The sequence below is a fragment of the Hippocampus comes genome, unplaced genomic scaffold, assembly GCF_001891065.2.
Source record: "Hippocampus comes isolate QL1 unplaced genomic scaffold, H_comes_QL1_v1.1 scaffold133, whole genome shotgun sequence".
Lineage (NCBI taxonomy): Eukaryota > Metazoa > Chordata > Actinopteri > Syngnathiformes > Syngnathidae > Hippocampus > Hippocampus comes.
This window is the reverse complement of record NW_017805150.1, coordinates 553,808-574,957: the sequence shown is the minus strand read 5'-3', so window position 1 is coordinate 574,957 and position 21,150 is coordinate 553,808. Positions and strand designations below refer to the sequence as shown.

Here is a 21,150-nt window from a genome sequence, read left to right as displayed (position 1 = left end):
ATTGCTCGCCGAATTCATGGACGCAGATGAAAAGCGAACGAAAAATTCCACCTCGATAACGACGTGCCAGTTGAATTCTACCGATGTCATACAATTTGTGAAAATGTGCAATATTCAGAGACCAGACTGTACATCGTTGTACCCATCCCCCAAAAGTTGAAAGCGGTTCAAAGCGTTCAAACACAATTTTTTGAAACCTTTTGAACATGTACAAAAAAAAAAAAAAGAAAAAGAAAAACACAAACTATACTACAAAACACAACCTTGTAATGTATGCGTACCGGATATGAAACTCTTTCAATGCCAAACATTAAAAAATAAAAATAAAAAGGAGAACCTATTGAATGCCCTTGTGTGGTTTTGTCTACATATGTTCTTTGTGCTGCTATAGAAATGAGCAAAAAAAAAAAAAAAAAATTAATAAAAAGGATTGTGAATAAGCTGACAATGTTAGCTCTGCTACATGAGAAATTTCATGAAAAAGGCGTTTGAAATATTACTTGCGTACTTGGTTTAGTGTGAGGATGCAACACCAGTTTTGCCACTTGCCAATTTCTTCAAACTTATTTTTTTTTTCCTTGTCCTGAAGTGATTTTGCCTATGTTGGTTGAGAAGTACAGCGGCACTTTCTTCTTTGCCATACAATACTTTCAACAACTAATCATATAGCATGTGATGATATATATATATTTTTTTTTTTTTTCTCAGTGCAGTTTTACAGGCAACTATAGTTCCCCATCTTGTCCGTGTTACACAAAACAGCACAGTGGTGTGATACTAATTGTATCATATTGCTGTTGGTCGAAACTCCTCGGACCTTTTGTGATAACGGAATGCCCAGTGCTGGTGAAAAGTAAAGTAGACAAGCACAAACAGAGACTCTGACCTTTTTCCATAACAAGTGGATTTTTTTTTTTTTTTTTGACACAGGGCTGACATGGTAGCAACTCCCATGTTCTTCACATTTAATTCATATCGCTGTGTTGCGAGATGCTGGAAGAGTGAGAGTGGCTGCTGCTGCTGCTGTTGTTGTTGTTGGTGGTGGTGGTTGTATTTCCGATTACATTCCACGTCCGCAACTGGGAATGAAGACTAGATTTGGTTTTCCCTGCATCCACATGGAACGGAAATAGAAATCAAATAGATACTCTGCCCGGTAAACTACCTACTGTGCTAGTAAACAGTGTAGCAAGCTTCTTCCAAAACCTAAAACTTAATATATTCTTGACCGCTTCACTTTCTTAAAAGAAAAGAATAGACTAAAATAAAATAATTGTATTACAACACCACTGTCTCTGGCTTAAATTTGTTACGCCACTTGAGTTAAACAACCCCAAACAATGACAGAAGTGTAACTTCGCATTTAAAATGCTAAAATCTAGGGGCGCTCCGATTGATCTGCCGCGATCGGTATTGGCACCAATTTCCTTAATTTTGGGGGAGATCGGTGATCAGCTGAAATAAAAGCGATCTCATATCCCTCCGCAGAGGTCTGAAAAAGTCAGCCACTGTCCTCTTCTGCTGTGAGATGCTGTTCACTTAATTCACATGCAATTAAAACAACGCGTCTGTGTTGGATCACAGCTATTGTTAAAAAAAAAAAAAAAAATGCGATGGGCAAAAATCTTGTTCAGCAGACACTGATGGATTGATGATGATTGTAGATACTGTCGGTAGATCCTGTAGATACTATCGCTAGATACTGTGGACACTCTGGATGGATAGATGCATAGATAGATGGTAGTAAATACTGTAAATGTTTGAATATAAGGATGCCCGGATCCAATTTTTTTTTTTTTTTTTTGCATCTGAGCCTGTTTCCAAGTCTCTTGAGTTAGAGTGCCCATTGATAGAGCAACGATCCAATCTGACTTCAGGTGATTTTCTGCCCCTCGTGTTTTTCACTCCGCCACACAAACCCCCAAAGCTTATTATTATTATTTAGTCTCTTTTTGACCGTTAAATATTTAACCCCCCCCCCCTCCCCAAATTCCAATCTTTTCACCTGATAACGTGATCGAATGAGGACAGCTCTATTTCTCTATTGATTTTCACTTTTAGGGGACTGTCAATTATGAGCGCTGGGGCCGGTTCCCCCTCCCTCACGAACAGAGAAGGGTCCACTCTATTCTTATCCTTGATACGGCTCTGGTAGCGGATCTCATTAAGGCTCACCCTGACATGGGCTAGCCGCATGTATTGATGGAGAACACCTGAACCCCGCCTGCTCTGACAGTCCCATCAAAACAGGGACGCCTGTCTTGACTGACTCAGCCTTGAGTTGCGCCTGCCTCCGAGAGCCCAGTCCGGCACTGCGTTGCCCACTGGCGCCCGGCCAACCTGGCACAAGCGCGATTGTCCTTCACTCCCACCTCCCGCTCCATGCTCGGTTTCCCGCTCTTCAATTATTTACAGGAACTTTGTCTCGCAAAGGTGCTTGAGTTCCACTTTAGGTTGCCATACGTGTACCGAAAGAGAAAACGTCGCACGACAGAAGCGTTGTTGTTACCCAGTGCCGTTTCTGTTCTTTTTTAAAAAATTTGTTTGATTGATTTATTTTTCCGGTCATGCTTGCCGACCATATGACACAGAGCTTGTACAGTATGTCTTGGACGAGACTTTTGAACAGTCCCTGCATCATCTGGTGTAGCCGTCACATCCACAATTACGTTAGTGCTGTCTCACTCACAAGAGCAAGAGTGTCAGAGCTCTCTGAGCCAAACAGATGGAGCTCGTTGGCAACAGACGGCATGCAAATCAGGGATCATTTGATTGGAGATCTTATTTAATTATTCGACCAAGTGGCTGTCTCGGAGAAGCTTCAGTTCATAGCGTCTCGTGTGTGGGATAAGTGGAAGCAACTGTTAGGACAATCAACGAAACATGAGCGCTGCAAAGGACTGGAACTGAAGTCATACGTGTTGATAAAAATGTATTTGGATTTTGTATTTAAAAAAAAAAAAATCTGGCCTACGCAAATAGCCTTGAGCCTTAATTATTGAGTCGCTTCAAGCATTTGGTAGGTCCCTGCTAAGTTTTATGTTGAGACCATAATGAAAGGGTTGACGAAGGGGTGGCAACAGTCGTTACAAAATTCCCAGTGGCCTAAATTTCTCAACTGTTGCATCGTACTATCGTCAGAAGTGATGTTTATTAATTATTTGTTTTACAAAACTGGGTGCTAAAAAAAAAAAAATAGTGAGAACCAGTGGCGAGGCGGCTTTCACAAATGTACCAAATTAAAATCATGTCAAATGAGAGCGAGCATTTCAAGTAGGGAAGCAAATTAAATGAAACATTTAGCGCCGGTTGAAACGGTTTGCAGCAAAACAAAATGAGCTGTATTTAACATTCAAGCATAATGCTGAAAAGTGACAATTGCCGATCTCCATGGAGATCAATAACGGCGGCCGGATCATTGTGTAAAGTGTCTCCAGCTTTAATGCAGAGAGGATGTCATTATTATTTTCTTTCTCCTAATGACCATCATTATGCACAGACACTGATTGAATTCCATTTGTTACCTGCGTTTGAGGCTGAGTGGAATAATTACTATTTAAGTGCCTCCATTAAAATGCATGCACGGTTGTTCATATTCACACCATTTTTTGAAATATGTTTCTGAATTATTATTTATTATCGAAAGACAAAATGCATCATATGTAGCCCGGCTTTAATTCACGACTCAAGCGTTACTCGGCCATGCCTCCTCCTTTAAAAAAAAAAAAAAAAAAAAAAATGCAAGAATTACAAGACCAGTTGCTATCAGTGCCATGCACTCTTACGTTTTAATTAAAATGGATCTACCGAAAAGACTAATCAATACAAACCACTTTTTCCCCATATTGATTTTGTCAACCAATTCTATCACATTCAAAATAGATGTTGATTGCAGACGTTCATTTCTCAATACAGTGCAACCTCTGCTGCTTCATTTTTAGCTTTTGTCCTTTTCTAATTTCAATCCATTTTTCACAAAAGGAAATAATTAGAAAAGGTTCCCGTCCAGGGTCACTCTCATAAAAACTATACAGGCAGTGTGGTTTAAAAAAAAAAAAAAAAATCAACAGTTAAAAAATGTTAACTGTCACTCAAGTGAAATGAACACTCTACGTTTCATTACAAATGGCAATGCAGCGATGATTTGTGTCATAGATGTGCCTCATCCATCTTTTTTTTTTTTTTTTTTGGGTTGTCATGTAGGTGTAAAAAGAACGTAACCCCTGTAAAAGCAACAAAGCTCTACTACACGGGGATAAATAAAGTTTTCTGAATCTGAAAAAATACACTAATCTTTTACATTGAGTGCGTGTCACAAAAAAAAAAAAAAACGAGAAAAAGAAATGTGCACGGTCTTTAATGCTTTGAACTGAAGTTTTGAACGACACGCTGACATCAATTTGGGTCTCATTTAGAGGTTCTACTACAAGGTACAAAGGATTGTTGCACAGCACCAGGTCAGAGTCTCAAGAAGTCAAGCAGAACCAAACAAAGCCCATCTATTTTATAGCATCATGTATTTAAGGAAATTGTCTTGACCATAATTTGTTCTATGCGCTCCTACGAGTCTAAACGGGTTTTGTGGAGGATGAATTAAGCAGACAAATCCGTCCGTGTTAATTCATCTCAGGGGGTGGCCATTTTGCCTCGTGCCACCTATCGCTGTCAACTGAAAATGACATCACTGTGCCTCAAGGCTCAGACTGCAGTGCCACATGACCCAAAAAAAAAAAAAAGTGAGCCGTGACAGTCCTTACCTGAGCCCTTCGGCACTATGATGTCATTTTCAGTCGACAGCGATAGGTAGCACGAGGCAAAATGGCCGCCACCTGGGATGAATGAAAACGGGTGGATTCTTGTGCTGAATTCATATTTCACAAACACAATATTAATCAGAATGCCGCATTTACACTGGGATGGTGCATAAAACATATTGTCAAAACTATTTTTGACTTGATTTTCCCCTTTACAAAAAAAAAAAAATATATGCATACTGGCCCAACAGCAATGAGTGCACCATGCTAACATGAAAGGTGTCCTGGCTGGTTTAAAGTCTAAACTCTTCTCGGTTTATAGGTAGCTAAAGTAAGTGACCTGAGGGGCTTTTTCATGGCAGTGACAGTGTTGCTCGTGGATGCCGAAATGATTTTGAAAGCTGTGAGTTTCAGGTAAAATTGTTCCACATTGTTGCTTTTAGGAAGTGAAATCCCACGAAGGCTTGCCACTTCTAATCTCGTTTAGTGGTGGTCAGGTCAAGTAATGGAATGGACTTCCGTACCTGTGTTGTCAGTGAATAGGGAAACACATTTACTAAAAAAAAAAAACTCTTCCTTGGGATAGAGCTCCTATAAATAATACACTCGCAGTGAAATGTGAGTCAAAATGAGATTTGGCCGTAGCTAATCAATCAATGACAGATGACTGCACTTGCACGTGTACTAAAAAGGGGGGTGGGACGAATGCAGAAATGCGAGTGAACAAGTTGTAGTTTTGTGCCAACAGTCCGACTTCCTGGCGATTTATCAAAGTCAGCGGCGGCGAGCGGCGTGCCTGCCTGATTGTAGTTCACGGCGGACGGAATTGAGGCACGGCACTGAAAGGAATGTTTATGCCCTCAGCTGTGGCACTGTCAGCCTTGTGGAATTTACTGTAAATCACATTGCTTTTATTGCAAGATTTAGTAGCTTATCCTCTGTGGGCTCTATTCACTGCAAAGCTTGGCCCTATTAAGACTTCAAGTCCCGGTAGATGGGCACACTTGGATACGCGGCTTGAAATAATGTGAGAAATGAGCGTTTAAGGACGACATGATAACTCTGATCATGAAAAATGGAATCTTGCTTTTTTTTTTTTTTGTTGCAGTTTGTTTCCATGTTCAACTGTGGCGACAACTGCCAATCATTTATCTGTTTTGAGAGAATATCTGAATGAATGCTCTGAACGACGGTTTCTACGCCAGCGTGAGCTCATCCGTGCCTTGGCTGGTTGCGTCCAAGTAATACACTCCCTTTTTGCCTCACTTGTTTCAAGAGGCGATCACTTCCACACATTTAACAGAATTCTTAATGGTCACTTAATCAACTAATCGATTACGATGCCCATCCTTGAAATTCAGCGTTCCAAAACACTGAACGTTACTCACTTTAAGTGATCCATTTTGACATCAGCTAGATCGGCGGCAGGCATAATTGAGCCTCCGAAAGCAACAATTCCTAATATCCTCCTTCAAATCGTCAGGCTTTGACGCGTACCCGAGCCGGATTCCAGCTTGTGATGGACATGAACTGTGATCTCGGAAGCCGTGTGTGCGGGTGTCGGCGTGATGTGTGCGTTGACGTGCTGTAGCAAGGGTTCAGGGAGGCAGCTGAGCAAAATAATTTAGAATGTCCTGCCTGCTGACACAAGGACAAAGGCACCGTCTCGACATGCCCATATGAGGAAGCTGACAGTGACTGTGGCTACACCTGCAAACGCACTGGCTGTTGTTTTTCACCGTGACCTCTAAGCACGCCGCGATTTCCACAGGCTGCTCTCGGACATTTCGCCCGGACCGTTATTGCGCTGCAGAGTCAATGTAAATTATTCTGCCGTCGCAATCCGCTGCCGTACCGACCGACTTCAAAACACTCAATGAGGAATATATGGGGGGATTACATACAAGCTTTTAATAACATAGAATCTGAGGCTAACGTGGACGTCGGACAGCTCTTTGTCTGGAGTGGCCGCACGGGGAGGGTGGGTGGGGTTCGGGGGCGGCGTCCCGCCTCGTGGCTCGGATTTCTCCGAAGACCTCATCGAGTTTGAATTAGCATGGCGCGGCCGGGGGAGTGGTGGAGGTTGAATCAATGCATCACTCTTAGGGCCTTGGCTATGGATATGAGAAGGCATAATGGGACTTTTGGTGCCGATGCTCATATCATGTGTCTAACCAGGGTCTCCCTGCATTGCTTCCCAAAGGAGAAGAGATTACCTCCCTCTGTCAAGGCCACGGACACGTAATGAAGAGGTGCAGCCAGTGCAATGTCCCATTCTAATGTCGGAATGAAATAAATATTGAATAACAATACGGGGGTCTGTTCGTCGTATGTAAAATTGCAGTCACTATATCGGTGCAGGTGTATTAAAAATATTTTTCAGCATAATTTCCAGTTCTCTACCTGGACTGAGAATGTGTTATGCGCCTTGTGCATTCGACAATGATTTTCACATTTTCGCTTTGTGGAAGAAGCCTAAAGGTTTTGTGGCAACACTGACTGCTATTTCCAACCACTCATGGTTCCTTCCACCTAATGTGGAAGTTTATTTAACAATAAAGTTGTACTTGACTTGATGTGTGAGATTTTAAATGTTGAACCCTACTTCACGGCGCAAAAATATGAGGACGATGGGAGATTGTTGTCATACATTCCGCCGCCAGTACTTTCCAGAAATTCCTGTATCACCTTCATTGTTACCGTGAACCTCAATTGGCAGCTCCCCTGACCAGTTTTCTTCCCATTTATTTTTCCATACATTTTTGAGGGCCGTCCAGTGCTTGGTCATGTTGTGTCATATTTTCTCGACTGTCTTTGCTGTGTTCCATTATATTTTTTTTTTCCCGAAGAAATTCCTTCTCCTGAGTGATCCCTTTGAACAATAAATAAGTTTATGCTGAGAGAGCTCCGAGTGGACAATGGCTTTTGCTGCATAACGTTAGCACTGAATTGTCAAGAAAAGCCTCCTGGAACACCTGGAGTTGGTTTAGGGTTAATCAGAGACACTTGGCAGATGTGTGCTGATGAGGGCTGTTTTACGCTGCTGATTTCCAATGCGATCATTCATGAGTGTGATCGGCGGATAACGATTACGATACGGAGCTGCTCACTCATGATTAATTAAATAATCAATTAATCCACAGGTGTCAAACTCAAGGCCCGGGGGCCAGATCTGGCCCGCCACATCGTTTGATGTGGCTCACAAAAGCAAATCAAAGATGTCAACTTTCATGATGCTTGCTCAAATCTCGACCAAAATTTCTAATTCTCATTTGAAATAAATAAGAGTGATACTCTAAGCATTTTCTTGTTACCAAACTCCGCATTACAGTAACTTAAACAAAAGATGAATAAACCGCTATTCTTGATTTCTTTATATGGTTTCAGTCATAACGGCCCTCCAAGGGAAACTGTAATTAAAATCTGGCCCGCGACAAAAATGAGTTTGACACCCCTGGATTAATCCGTCAATTGTTTTTGGGTGTATTCATTAAACATATTTTTTTAAAAAAACATCCTCTCCAAATTTCCATCCCTTTATTGCCCAAAAACAGGACGTTCTTTCATATTTACAGCGCAGAAGATGTTTAATCTTATTTTATGCTTCAGTCATGAAATGGATTTCTTTGAAAGTTGCACAGCTTTTCATACACTATGTTGATTATGGGTTGTAGGAGGGGAACAGATTTATTCCACGCTTTGTTCCGTAAAAACGCACGTTGTCCCTACGAGGCAGGACCAGTCGAAGTCCAGTCTGCAAACGGTTGTAATTAGAATATGAACATGTGCAAATGTCTCTGGGGCCAAGTGTTGCGACGATCCAGGCTCCCCGTCAACGCGCAGCTCATTAGGGGGCTCTTCTTTGAATTTGGCTCTCTCCTGCAGGGATCATGCGCAGTGCGCACAGCGCGCCTGCCTCCCCTCCAGTCGGCCGAGCAGCTGTCCAAGGGCTTGGAATTCCAACATGGCAGAGGCAGTGGTCAGTCTCGCTCGTAGCGGCAACTTGGAATGCTCTCCGCTGTCGAGCCGCGGCTCCGGCAGCCTCTAACGCCCCGCCACAGCCACCAGACCTCCGCACTCGGATCGATGCTCGCGTAAAAAAAAAAATTAAAAAAAATTAAAAAAGCCCGCAGCCACCCTGTCACCTACACAGGTAAGACTGCATCCTCCCTCCGTGACATATATATTCTATTTTTTTTTAATATTACACGCTCCACGCGAGGCTCCCTCTCCGTTGCCATCTATTCGAATGCGTCCATGCAGCTCCATACGCCTCACCCCGACCCCCCCCCCCCCCAAAAAAAAAAAAACATGACAAGACGACGCGGCTGCAGGACGATGACGCACGTTCTTGCATTTTGAATAAGTTGAAACAACAAGTTTGTGCACGTTGATTTGAAAGGAAGCGGGCGGGCGCGGGGGGGGGGAAAAAAACAACAACTCAGCGTTCGAAAGCGTCGGGGCGCGAAGGCTCGCGACAATCAACTGTTTGCAAGTAATCTATTTCCAAAAGTAAAAGAGGGGGAGGAGGAGGAGGAAGAGGAGGAGGGGGTTCACTCTTCCTATGAGGAACGCGTGTGTGTCTCGTGTCATCGTCAGTGTGTCTCATCAGGCTCTGGCAAGAAGTGTCACACTCCTGTGCAGCCTTCTTGAAAAAAAAAAACAAAAAACACCGTCGTTTATTCTCCTCTTACTCCTCGCGTGCATGATCGGCGATTTGCGTGGACACAACGCGGAGCCGTGCGTTGAAAAAAAAAAAAAATCATTCGTGTGTTTGTGTGAAAGTTGTGAAAGGAGATCGAGTGTGGCTGCAATGAGAAGCAACCCGTTGGAATTCCACCTGGTGAACGCTGCGAATCTGCTGTCTTCCTTCTGCTCTCCTTTCCAGGCGTGAAGACATGATTACGAGCACCAGCTTTTATGGTATGTCTCTCTTTTGATTTTTTTAAAAATATCTCCTATCTCTGCTCTTTTATTTCATCTTGTGCCTTTAATAGCCATAACAGAGCATCGCATTTGTGTATGTGTGCATGCAAAGTTCCCCCCCCCACCCCTCCAGCCCCCCACGTTTTTTTTTCTTCCCAAAATATACAGTATGTGACAGTCGAGACCTTTTATGGAAAATCACGTTCCATTTCTCATCAATAGATGTGCCACTATCAATTAGGTCCCGCGTACAGCTCATTAGGAAGACTAAAGGACGAGAGCCACGTTTAATTATATTTCTGCTCTTGCTGCAATTCAACTTTTCCTTTCTCATTTTTGCTCACTTATGTATAATTAATATGAATTCATTGATAGGAGACATTATCAAGCGGTAATGACGTGTTGGTCAAAACGCAATGTTTTCATGACTGGTCAAATGGGCTTTGAGGGAGAGCATGTTATTTGGAATAACATTCAACCAGATGCTTGAGTTTGTGTGTGTGTGTGTGGGGGGGGGGGGATCATGACATTTTCAGTGTTTTACAGTTGCTCTGCACGATATGACTTTGCTGATTACACAAACAGAAAGCTGGTTTAAAATTAAGTATAAGACAAAAATGTATCTACTCACATATTTTGACGCTTTGCTACATTTAAATGCATGACATACACCATTTCAAAAATACACACAAACCATAGTTTTGCTGATTTGACTGTAAAGTGCGTATGACAAACGTGGTGGGAAAACACACACACACACACACACACACACACACACACACATGAACAACTACACACACACGCACGCAGGCAAAGTGAGCATTAAGTTGTGTGCTTGAGCAAACAGTCTGTCCAAAGTGAACCACCTCCATAGACCAAAGCGCTTAATTGTATTCAAACATTTCATTTGCATCCTTCCGCCTGTTTCTGCACAGCAAATTAGCATCATCAGCAATGAGCTGAAGTATGTTTTCATTCCTCTTGAAAAAAGAAAAAAACAAAAAAACAGCATTCCAGCACCCGTCATTCAGTGGGGACGTGGAAAAAGTACATCCATTATGTTGGAGTGTTTAGTTGTAATGTGTTGTAAAGTGGGTTTTAAATTTGTTGTTCAGATTTGTTTTTTTTTTAGGCTGTGCAGGCGGTTATTTATACTTAGAAAAAAAATGTCATCATTTCACCAGCGTTTGGTAATTGGAAATGCGCATAGAATTATACAGTAGTGATTTATACAAAACGTAAAGAGATCCAATATAGTATTGTGTTGTATTGCCTTTTTTTTTTTTTTTTTTTTTGTATATACACCCAGCGGCCACAATATTAAGCCCAACACCTAATTCCACCTTTTCCAAAAGATGACAATGCTCCCTTTCGATTGCCACTGTCCGACAATATATTCATTCTTGTAGTGGTGCAGAACTACACTGTTTTTGGTCATGACTTTTTGTATTGCATACCTTTATTTATTTATGGTGTGCGGTTCCACACCACTGCAAACCACGGCCACAGTAGCATTTATTAATAAATGATTGTTTTTTTCACACTGGCATCATTTTCAATTCAGCTCTCGCGTTGGTTGCAATTAGACTGCCCACGTGTCCCTAATCAAGTGTCCAGTGAGCCCACAAACCCAGGGGTGGTTTTTACGAGGGTCCCTTGTCGTGTTTATAGGTGACAGGTCCTTACTTAACCTCGCCCGGGCACCTCCAGTGTGTGTGACAGCTGCGTCACATCTGGAAATTAAGAGATTAATCCGAGTTGTTGCTTCGTATGAAGCTCGCCGGCGTCATGCGATGACAGAGCGCTCGCCCCTCGTTTTCATTTGCCACCCTGCTGAATGTCACACACGTTCACACTTTCAAACGCCGCAGCTAAATGAGAACGAGAAGCTGATGTGAAGGACTTGGAGAATACCTTTAACGCCGATTTACCAGTCTCCTTTTATGTAGTCAAGCAAGAAATGTGCCCCCCCTCCTCCTCCCTCTCTGCTTTATGAACTTATTTTTTATTTAAGTACAAAGATGCAAATTGTGACAATTTAAATTCCCTGAAAGGCTTTGAATGAACGCAACGTGTATCATCTCACCTCACAGCACTGACCACAACATGGAGTCACTCAATGTTCATGGAAGAGCAGGGAGCTGTTTCAAATATTTGACCACTCTTGTCTTGCTAAATAACCAAATGTTACAACCGTTCTATTCGAAAATATGTCACACCGAAAACCTGTTCTGTACAAAAATGCACTCATTGTCCACAGTGTGAAATTGCAGAGATTCAATACGGCAGCCTTACCCCAAAAAGGTGTGAGTTGAATTCCATGTTTGTTACTGTGGGGCGGATTTTTGCTGTAATGTACAAAATATGTCAGAGATAGAACAATATTGGTATACTTGCGCAATCTAATGATCCAAATATATCCATCATGATGTTGTGTGTTTATTACCGTACTTATGGACGCCTCCCCTTAAAAAAAAAAAAAAAAGAGCATATTTTAAATGAGTCCCTCTCTAATGTCAATCAATACTGAACATTATTACCTTTAAAATGCCCCCCCCCTTCAGTTGTTTGTGCTTCGTGTAGGTGTACCCAACGTGTTCAAATATGCCATCGTAGATGAATTACTGTCTGATAATGCGCATTTGATCCCCCCCCCCCCCACCCAACAACTTGATTGCCACACGTGTTTCGGTGCAGCGTGTGAGCCCCCTGTAAACGATCAGCCCGTAATGGGCAGTGTGTAACACCATTAGTGACGGTGTAAATTGACAGCGCGGGCCCACAGCGTCGCTATAAGGGGAGCAGTAAACATCCACACTGACACTCCATGTATGTGCACTAATGGTGACAAGTAAAGCCGGCTCGTGATTACCTTGTGGTGTAATAAAAAAAAAAAAAGAATGAAAGAAAACACAGCCCCTGGGATGTCGGTGTTGCTGTTGTAAATCAATACAATGTTCATCACTGGAGATGGATCTATTTGACATGAAGCCCTTTGACTACAAGGCGTGAGATCAGTGCGGGATTGTCGTCTTTAAGGACAAAATGTTAAACGCCGGCTGAACTCATTTTCATACCAAAAAAAAAAAAAAAAAGCAAAGCAGGTCCCCGTTGGGAGCGCGACACTTCAAACAATCGGCCGTAAACGTATTCCTCTCCGGCTCCTTTTCCTGCTCTCCGTTCCACCTGCTTTCTACATGGCAGTTGTTTTCCCTCCCCGGTGGCCGCTCTCCATGTTATCTGCGCGCACGCTGACAATTCCTGCAGTGATCTAAAGTTGGGCCGCGTTAGAAAGTGGAGGCAGCTGTCTGTTGCGGCACTGAGGGATGTGTTTGCTCTACTGCGAAGATGAAGGACCGTGAATCCTTGACATCCTCTCTTCCTAACCCTCTCCACCCTCCCTCCTCTCCTCCCTCCTCCTCCCACCATCTCATTTAGACACATGCAACTGTCCGCTCACCCCCCACCCCCTCCATCTTTTATTTGTCTTTTGAATGACAGCATAGAGTCCAAAATGCATCCTTTTCTCAACCGTCCGTGTGTCTCCGTGTTATACATTCTCTCTCCGAGGAAAGGCATTTGATTTAGATTTAGGCAGACAAAACAAACCAGGTTGCCTAATTAGACATTCCGGCGGCATAGTTTTGTCGATGCATTGTCACACCACGCAATCCATTCAAGGGACGCTTATGGAAGTCATGTAAATTGAGTTCATGTGTTTCGGGTGAGCGGTCGCCATCGTAAAACTGTTCATAAATGTTCGGGCGATATTTTAAGACAGGCGGCGACACGCCGCACAATCCTTTGCAGAGTGATATTGGTATCTTGACATTGTTTGGTTTTATTGCTAAAATAAGTCATACGTCTGTAACCGGCAACGTCTTTGCCGCCTTTATGTTTAGAGCTGGGCCTTGAAATCACACCGCGGTAGAAACCGCATCCCCTCATGCTCACTGTGTGTCAGTGTAAGAATGACTCTCAAAAGTATTTCTGAATGAGTCAGACAGCCACTTAGAAAAGCCAAATTGATGAAAAAAAAAGATGGCAAAACCCCTTCAAATTCAACGCTTGCTGGTGCAACCCCCCTGCGCCCCCCCCCAAAAAAAAACCTCACCGCATTGCTGATATTCTAAATATTGCCATGTGTGCCAACCAACCTATTGCACTAATTTGCTGTTTATCGGTGGCAACTCTCCACTGTAACTCTGTTCCAGACAGACTTCTGTTAAAAGTGTACCATCACATAGTACACCACCTAAGCCCTTTTTGGGGTGTTTCGCGATCTAATCGGCAGCTCGGAGCTGGATTTAAAAAAAAAAAAAAAAAAAAACAGTGCTGGCAGCAGCTTCTCCAGCTCTGTGTTCCAACATGCTTGCAGCCATTTTCACACTAAGGCTTATTCGATGATGTTACCAACAAGCGTTATCATGATTGAGAGGTAGAGTCCATATCGTATTGACCGTTTTTATACCGTCGAGCGCTTATTCGACGCTTCCCCCCACGCTCGAGAAGTTTTTAATTGTACTTTTTTTTTTTTTTTTTTTTTTTAATCGCGCTAGTCATTAGCAATTATACTTTCAGCAACATGACTGAAAACGACTTCAAATCAAGTTGCTACGTTTGTGCTGAGCAACCAGGACAGAGATGTGCATAGCACTTTCGGATGTTGCGCTCAATCACCATTTCTGGTTGGCTCGTAGTCATCTTTCCCCTTTGCCAACATCCAAAGCAATTTGTGGAGTGCATCTTTTGGATTTTCCTGTTGTCTGAAATCATGTTTCAAAAAAATGTGCTTTGTTGCTCGTGCGTGATGTGTTCACACTTGCATTCTGGAAATCTCATAGCACACCACCAACAGGATGAATCGTGAAATGGCGATGACCGTGACATATTCTGTTCTATGACTAGCAACAGGTGGATACACGGGTTTATTGCCATCTCCCTTTGTTTGCCTGTCCCTATATATTGCTGGCATAGATAGGTGGACAAAGATGAGAAACTTGATAAGAATTTGGGATCGGATATTTTGTACGGCACACCTCATGACCTGATGAGTTTTTTTCCGAAACATTTAAGACAGAAATTATAATACCAATTGAGCTGAATGTCTCCAAACTGTTTGACTCAAAGGCGATCCGACGGTCTTCCTCCCTTTATTCCGTTTTAATTGCACATTATCCCGTCACTGAAAATGTGTTTGCGTGCACTTTCCGAGCCTGTGTGTGTGTGTGTGTGTGTGTGTGTGTGTGTGTGTGTGTGTGTGTGTGTGTGTGTGTCTGTTTCTCTTTGTGCTTGTCAGCCACCCCCTACACCCCCCCTACCCACCGCCGACCACTCCCCCATAGAACCACCTTGAGGGTGCACAGAATGTCTTGTTCCCTTTCTGTCTCCTTCTATTTGTTTTTATGAGCGGCTAATCTTTGCCGCGCACGTTCCATGATGTTATTGCACTCCCTGCCATGATGTGTAGCGTGCTTACACATGGGTGGGCTCCCGCGTGCGAGCAACATGCTCGGAGTTCACGTCGCCGGGCTGCTTTATTGTCGCCACACTGGCACTCCGTTTCATTCCCTTGTACTCGAGATGTTTCTTCATCTCGGAAGGAAGTCGAGGTAGCCGAATGCCCTACTGGGGATTGGCCAGAATAGAAAAATCCCCCAGGTGGAGCAAAGTAGGTTTAGTATGGAGGCTTCTAATCGGGAGATTCATGTGCATTCATAAAGGTGCTTCTGTAATTGTCATCACGCTCGGTGCAAGCCAGCGAGGCTTTATTTGTCTCCTCCCCCTTTCCTAAATCATCTGGTTTGGGCTTTTGTTCATGATTTAAGGGGTAGGACTAGATAAGTTGTATACTTCTTCCTACTCCTTTGAGCATATAACGATGATGATGTTTGTTTTATTTACTTTTTATTTTTATTTCTCCTTTTGTAATTTTGTTTGCCTATTGTCAATTGTTGTTGTATTGTATGTTCAATAAACAATTAACTAACTAACTAACTAAATTTACACGGCACGCTCCACATCGTTGCGGGTTCCCTCCGACGAGGCCTCGAGCGGAGCCGTTTGTAACCTGCGCTTAAAATGGTATGCAACATTATTTCCAGGGGCATTTTTGTGTTGATTTGCACGGAAGGATGAATGTCTGAAATGCACGATAAAGAAAAACAAACCAAAAAAAAAAAAAAGCATTCGGGTATTTGTCCAAATTATTTACAGTGGCTCTCAGAATCTGCACTTGGGTGACTTTTGATAATAGCCAGCTCTTTTTGCCATCATTGTGCGCCTGAGTTGCTTATCATTGAGTAACCTTGGTGAAGGGAGGCGTTTTTTTTTTTTTTCTTTCTTTTTTTTTTTCTCTCCCTCTCCTCCTCTGTCCTTCTTCCAAGGTGTTTCATTATTGCATGCTGTTGGGGAGTTTTGTATTGGGAGAATGCAGTAAGCCTTTCACAAGTGGATAAGAGAAAACTCAATATTTGGTCGTATTGAAATTCCTCCTGTGTTTTCACAATATGGTTTCGGACTAATCTGGCAATCGAGGCCGCCGTTCGGGAGCCGGACTGAAAAGCCCGCGCGGCGGCAGAGGCTATTACATCACTATTTCACCACACTTGTCAGCTTCATTATATGCAAGTCCCGGTAGCATGTGTTTGGAACTCTTTTCAACAAGCCGAAACCCTGAGAGCGATACCCCTGGCTTTCCGTCGACAAATTGAATAAAAGCCCAACTTGGGTTGGAAATTCACTTTGAATTAATTTTTGCAGACGAAGGATTGCGGTGGACTTAATGTAGCATCAATGTCACTCGTTTTCTCTCGCGCCGTCCGGCATCGTTTGCATATTGAAATATGCAGCCCGGTGATTACTATACATGTATGCAAGTATTAACTTGTTTATCGAGCGCTGCTGCTATTTAGTGCGCTAAAGTGCAAGCATATGCCCCCCGCGCGACGGAAGCGACCATCACTGGCCTCGTGGTTCTTCGTGATTAGCAAAATTGAATTTCAAGATAATTATGTCGTCAAACCTATCAAAGCACGTATGTTGCAGAAATAGCTCGTCTAAGAATTTCATTTCAAAAAGTAATTAATGTAATTTCTAAAACATGTACTGCAGCCTCTTTCATTATATTAAAAAAAGAGGTCATCGAAATGTATACCTGGAAACCTTGACCAGTACTGATTAGAAATGAAGCCGTTACGGCAAATAATGGCATTGCCAGCATAGCATGAGATTTTTTTTTTTTGATACTTTTCATCATTCATGAATAACATAATAACATTTACCTCTTTTGCTAACAGCTTCACTATTTCTGTTCAAAGTACTTACTTTTCAAAATTCCTGTTTTCAGGTTTTGGTACTATAGGGCTGAACAATTTGGAAAAATAATTTCATTGCAAAGACACACGCGCGCGCGCACACACACACACACACACACACACACACACACACACACACACACACTTTCAATATTGCGATTTAAAATGTAATTATTTTTTCAAGGTCCTCTTCTCATGTACTTTTCCACAAGCAGGAGCAACACATGAATCTGTCCGACCATAAACTACAATCGGATTTCCTATACATCAGTGTTTCTGTTTTAAGGCTTCGGCTATGCTAAAATAAAGGTTGATATCAGTTCAAATGGACTGTTTGTTTCTCTACTCGAATTAAGTTGATCAACTTACTCGTCACTTTTACTTGTAGTCTTTTCAGCGTTCACGACAACAGTGTCATCAAATTCGACTGGACAAGTGTGGCGTGAACATAACCCAAGTCATAAATCAGATGACAAGAAGAGTGCAAACAAATCGGTGGCTTTTACCGCTTCAGCTTTTCTTGTGTTATGAAACAATCCTATGTTCATCTGTGGACTATAATTCTTCAGCTCTAATTGGTATAGTCGTTCATCAATATATTGACACATACACGCGGATACACGCATCTGCATTTACTCTAATGCTGTACATACCCACGCTAAAACATCATCTATGGCCATTAGTCATTTATCCCTCTTTATGGAGCCCCTAACTTTTATTAGACGGCAGATTTGAGTTGAAATGACACGCCTTGCATGCGCGTAGCCCAGAGCGGTCAGGCAAGATGGCAGCAATGGAAGGTCCTTAACAATTCATTCATCGTGCGCAGAGCAGATCACCTGACGCCGGGTCGGCAGAATGCCAGACGCTGGCTGGTGGGGGAGGAGGAGTAGGAGGCTGTGGTGCCAAGGATGGGAAGGGCAGGAGGGGGTGGAGGGCTTGTATGCTGCCTGACGGAGTGGAGAGGAGACGAGGAATGTGATGAGAGGAGGAGGAGGAGGAGGAGGGAGGAGGGGTGGAGGAGGCCAGCCAGGCTCGTATTTGCTGTCGTGTAGTTTTAAGGCGTTCGACTGCAGCCAGGCAGCGGGTATCTGCAGTGACACGGTGACATGACTACAGCAGCCAGCGCTGTGTCGCTTGGCTCTTACGCTGACCAGCTTATCAGGCGGGGAGCAGCTGCGTTCGTCAACTGCTATCGTCACAAATTTCTCCTTTAAGTTAAGTCAGGCGGTGGTGCCTCCAGATGCAAGTGAAATTTGTCACGTGACCACACGTGGAACTGAAGACATTTGGGTGTCACCTTTCTTCGGTGAAATGAAAAGAAATAACATCAAACCTGACAAACGATACATTTTTTGTCACTTTCTTTGGGTTTTTTTTTCCTGCATTTCAATGGACATTGTGCTGCTCCTTCTGGTGTGTGTGTGTGCACCTTGGCCACCTGGAGGCAGTATAATACAGACAGAGACGGTCAATCCTCAGCAAGGTGTGGTAAAAGTAGCCGTTCTTTGCAGAGGATAAATAATGTGTGTGCGTTAGGGCATGCGCGATTATGGTCAAAATGATAATCACAATTATTTGCGTCGATACTGTAAACTCGATTAATAGTTACACACAGTCATTCTCGGAGGATAAAGAATATATGCTTGAGAGTTAGGGCTGCACAACGATGGGCAAAATGATCATCATGATGACTGTTAATCATCAGTAGTCATTATGTTAGGAGAAAACAAATTTTGTATTTTTATTGCTCTACTTTTTCAACAAACATTCTGTAAACCGTTTCAGTGTGTGTGTATATATATATATATATATAAAAAACAACCCAATCTCCAAAACTAACCTTGCCTCACTCGTATCTCAAGGCAGCACTGTATTTTTATTGTTACTATTATTAGCCTTGCGTGTGGCCTATTTGAATTCGCCTTTCAAACTCCACCTGGAATAAAATTAATTTAACAAGCAGAAGAAGGAAAAAAAAAAACATATCAGAAAAAATGAGCACTCAAGAGTTCAGTGTCATCCGAGAGCTTTAAGAGGGCTGAAGCGCCTTTTGTGTTCATTAACAGGAAATCACCTTTGGGAGCTATATTGACTGCACGCTCCGAAATAGCTGTTACAGTTCCATCGCCCTATTGCCTGCTCACTCGCTTCCGCGCGGAGCATCATGTGACCTAGGGTGGATATGCCCAGCTAAGATTTTGCTGAGAAAAGCCAAACACAGATGGAATACAGCCATTGGCACGTCTGTCAAAAATCAACGTCCTAATGAGCGCCTGTAACATTGAACGCAATCCTTTCATAAAGCCACCACACGGTACCGTTTTAAGCACATCACAGCGATATGACAAAAATTGTGTCAAAAATAAAGAGATAGCTTTTAAAAAATTGATATCGGTAACAGGACCGTGCAGAGATTGTAATACCTTGCAGTCATGGTTTCGATGTCTCCAAAATTACAGAAAAAATAAAAAAAATAAAGGCGTGAACTTAGTTTTGGCCTCCTTATGGCCTGCAGCAGATCTGAATGATGCAACATTCGATGGACCAAGTAAATGGCTTGTGGAATATTCCCAATTTTTTTTCTGAGGGGAAACAAGACCATATGAAAACTTTGGGACGTGACTAAAGTTTTGAAATCAAATTAACTGTTTCTTGTCATCACCGTTGTTGTTTTTTTCAGGAAAATAAATAACACAAATATGTTTCGTATTTCATTGTGAAGTCTAAATTTAGGGCTCGCAATTATTATAGCTATCTTATAAATGTGCAGGATACATTGCTTAACTCTTTCAATGCCAGCCCGTTTTTAAAAAAGGGAGAACGTAGTGAGAGTGTGTGTGTGCGTGTGTATATGAATAATCTCCGTCCACTTTTCCCTCTTTTGTGACATTCTTTGTAGTGGATGTCACGTGACAAACAACGTGATCAATCACAAGCTTGAATTTCCAGAGCTCCACCTTGTTCCCAAATGTTGAGCATTGTTGTCATTTTATTTATTTTTTAAACATTTTCTTAACTTAATGATCAAACCAGAGCTGGCCGAGACTTTTCTGCTCCCGTTCCCATTAAAAAGTGTCGTTGACGACAATTGCCATCACCAGCGCCTCTCGTTAGGATTCCCGTTGATGACGCTGAAAGAGTTCACCAAAAAAACAAGTATTTTACAGTTATTTATTAATTTTTTTAATACATTTGATTTCCTGGGCATGCAAATGGCAGAGAGTAGGCGGAATTTCCCTTCTCTTCTTTTCGAAGTCATACCGGCCCTCTGAGAAAAGGTACGCGTGATGCCAGTTTGACCTCGAAACGGCTCGCAGTGTCCTGGCAGCTTCAAAACATTGTCGCTGCGTCTCATTTATTTGTACCCTCGTGCCATCAGCAATTAGCATTTTATAGCAAAATATCGGTCAGCTGCAGAACAATAGTACACCCGTTTAGCCCTCGCTTCTGCATTGTCTACCTCTCCCACATCTTTAAATGGATCCCATGAGTCGTCGGCTCTGTTGTTTCCATTATTCATTTCCAAACGTACACAGAGCACAGAGAGGCTGCAGGGGTGAAGGAAAATCATCATAATAAAATAAATAAATAAATGCATAAAAAAAAAAAAAAGTGGTGGTGCATGGCAAAGACACTGCTTTATGCAAAGCATGCCATGCCTTGGGACCTTGCCAGTTGATGTGCCGTTAGAGGAGCTGGCGCCCGGGCCAGGCATCGAGTGTGCATGTGAGCGTCCCGCGCGAGTGTGTGCGGCGCTGTCAGACTGTCAGTTAGGCCTAATGCGGCTCCCTAGAGGTACCTGGGGGAGACCCATCTAGCACCCAGTCAGCCTCCGCTGGCGGCCAAGTGGTGACAATGGGTTCCCACAGAGAGAGAAAGTGTCATAGCACGTATGTAAACTAGTGACAGATGACTGCAGACGTGTGGCCTGCAGACACGAGGCCTGAAAGTAAAGCACTTTTCGCCCGCCCCGGCTTTTCCCATCTCGTACCCACTTGAGACCAGGCAGCGGCAGCCGCGAATACATTGACAACAAGTCAAAGGCGTGAATATAAAAAAAAAAAAAAAAAGGATGCAAATCATTTGGCAAGAAAAGACATTCTCTGCGCAAGAGCTCTTTTTTTTTTTTTTTTTGGCTTTAAAAAGGCTAG

The 21,150-nt window shown here is 42.8% G+C and overlaps 1 protein-coding gene across 3 annotated transcripts in view; it reads left to right on the top strand.

Moving 5' to 3' along the window:
- Positions 1-21,150, top strand: part of LOC109514819 (fidgetin) — a 60,889-nt gene that overhangs the window by 20,420 nt on the left and 19,319 nt on the right. Inside the window, exons 3-4 of one of the 3 annotated variants that reach the window (XM_019868218.1) lie at positions 8,640-8,907; positions 9,643-9,677. In XM_019868218.1, coding sequence (XP_019723777.1) covers positions 9,653-9,677 — 25 coding nt within the window. In that variant the 5' untranslated portion in view covers positions 8,640-8,907; positions 9,643-9,652. Of the gene's footprint in view, positions 1-8,303; positions 8,908-9,539; positions 9,678-21,150 lie in introns of those variants that run through there. The other 2 variants (XM_019868216.1, XM_019868217.1) reach the window with 2 other exon arrangements.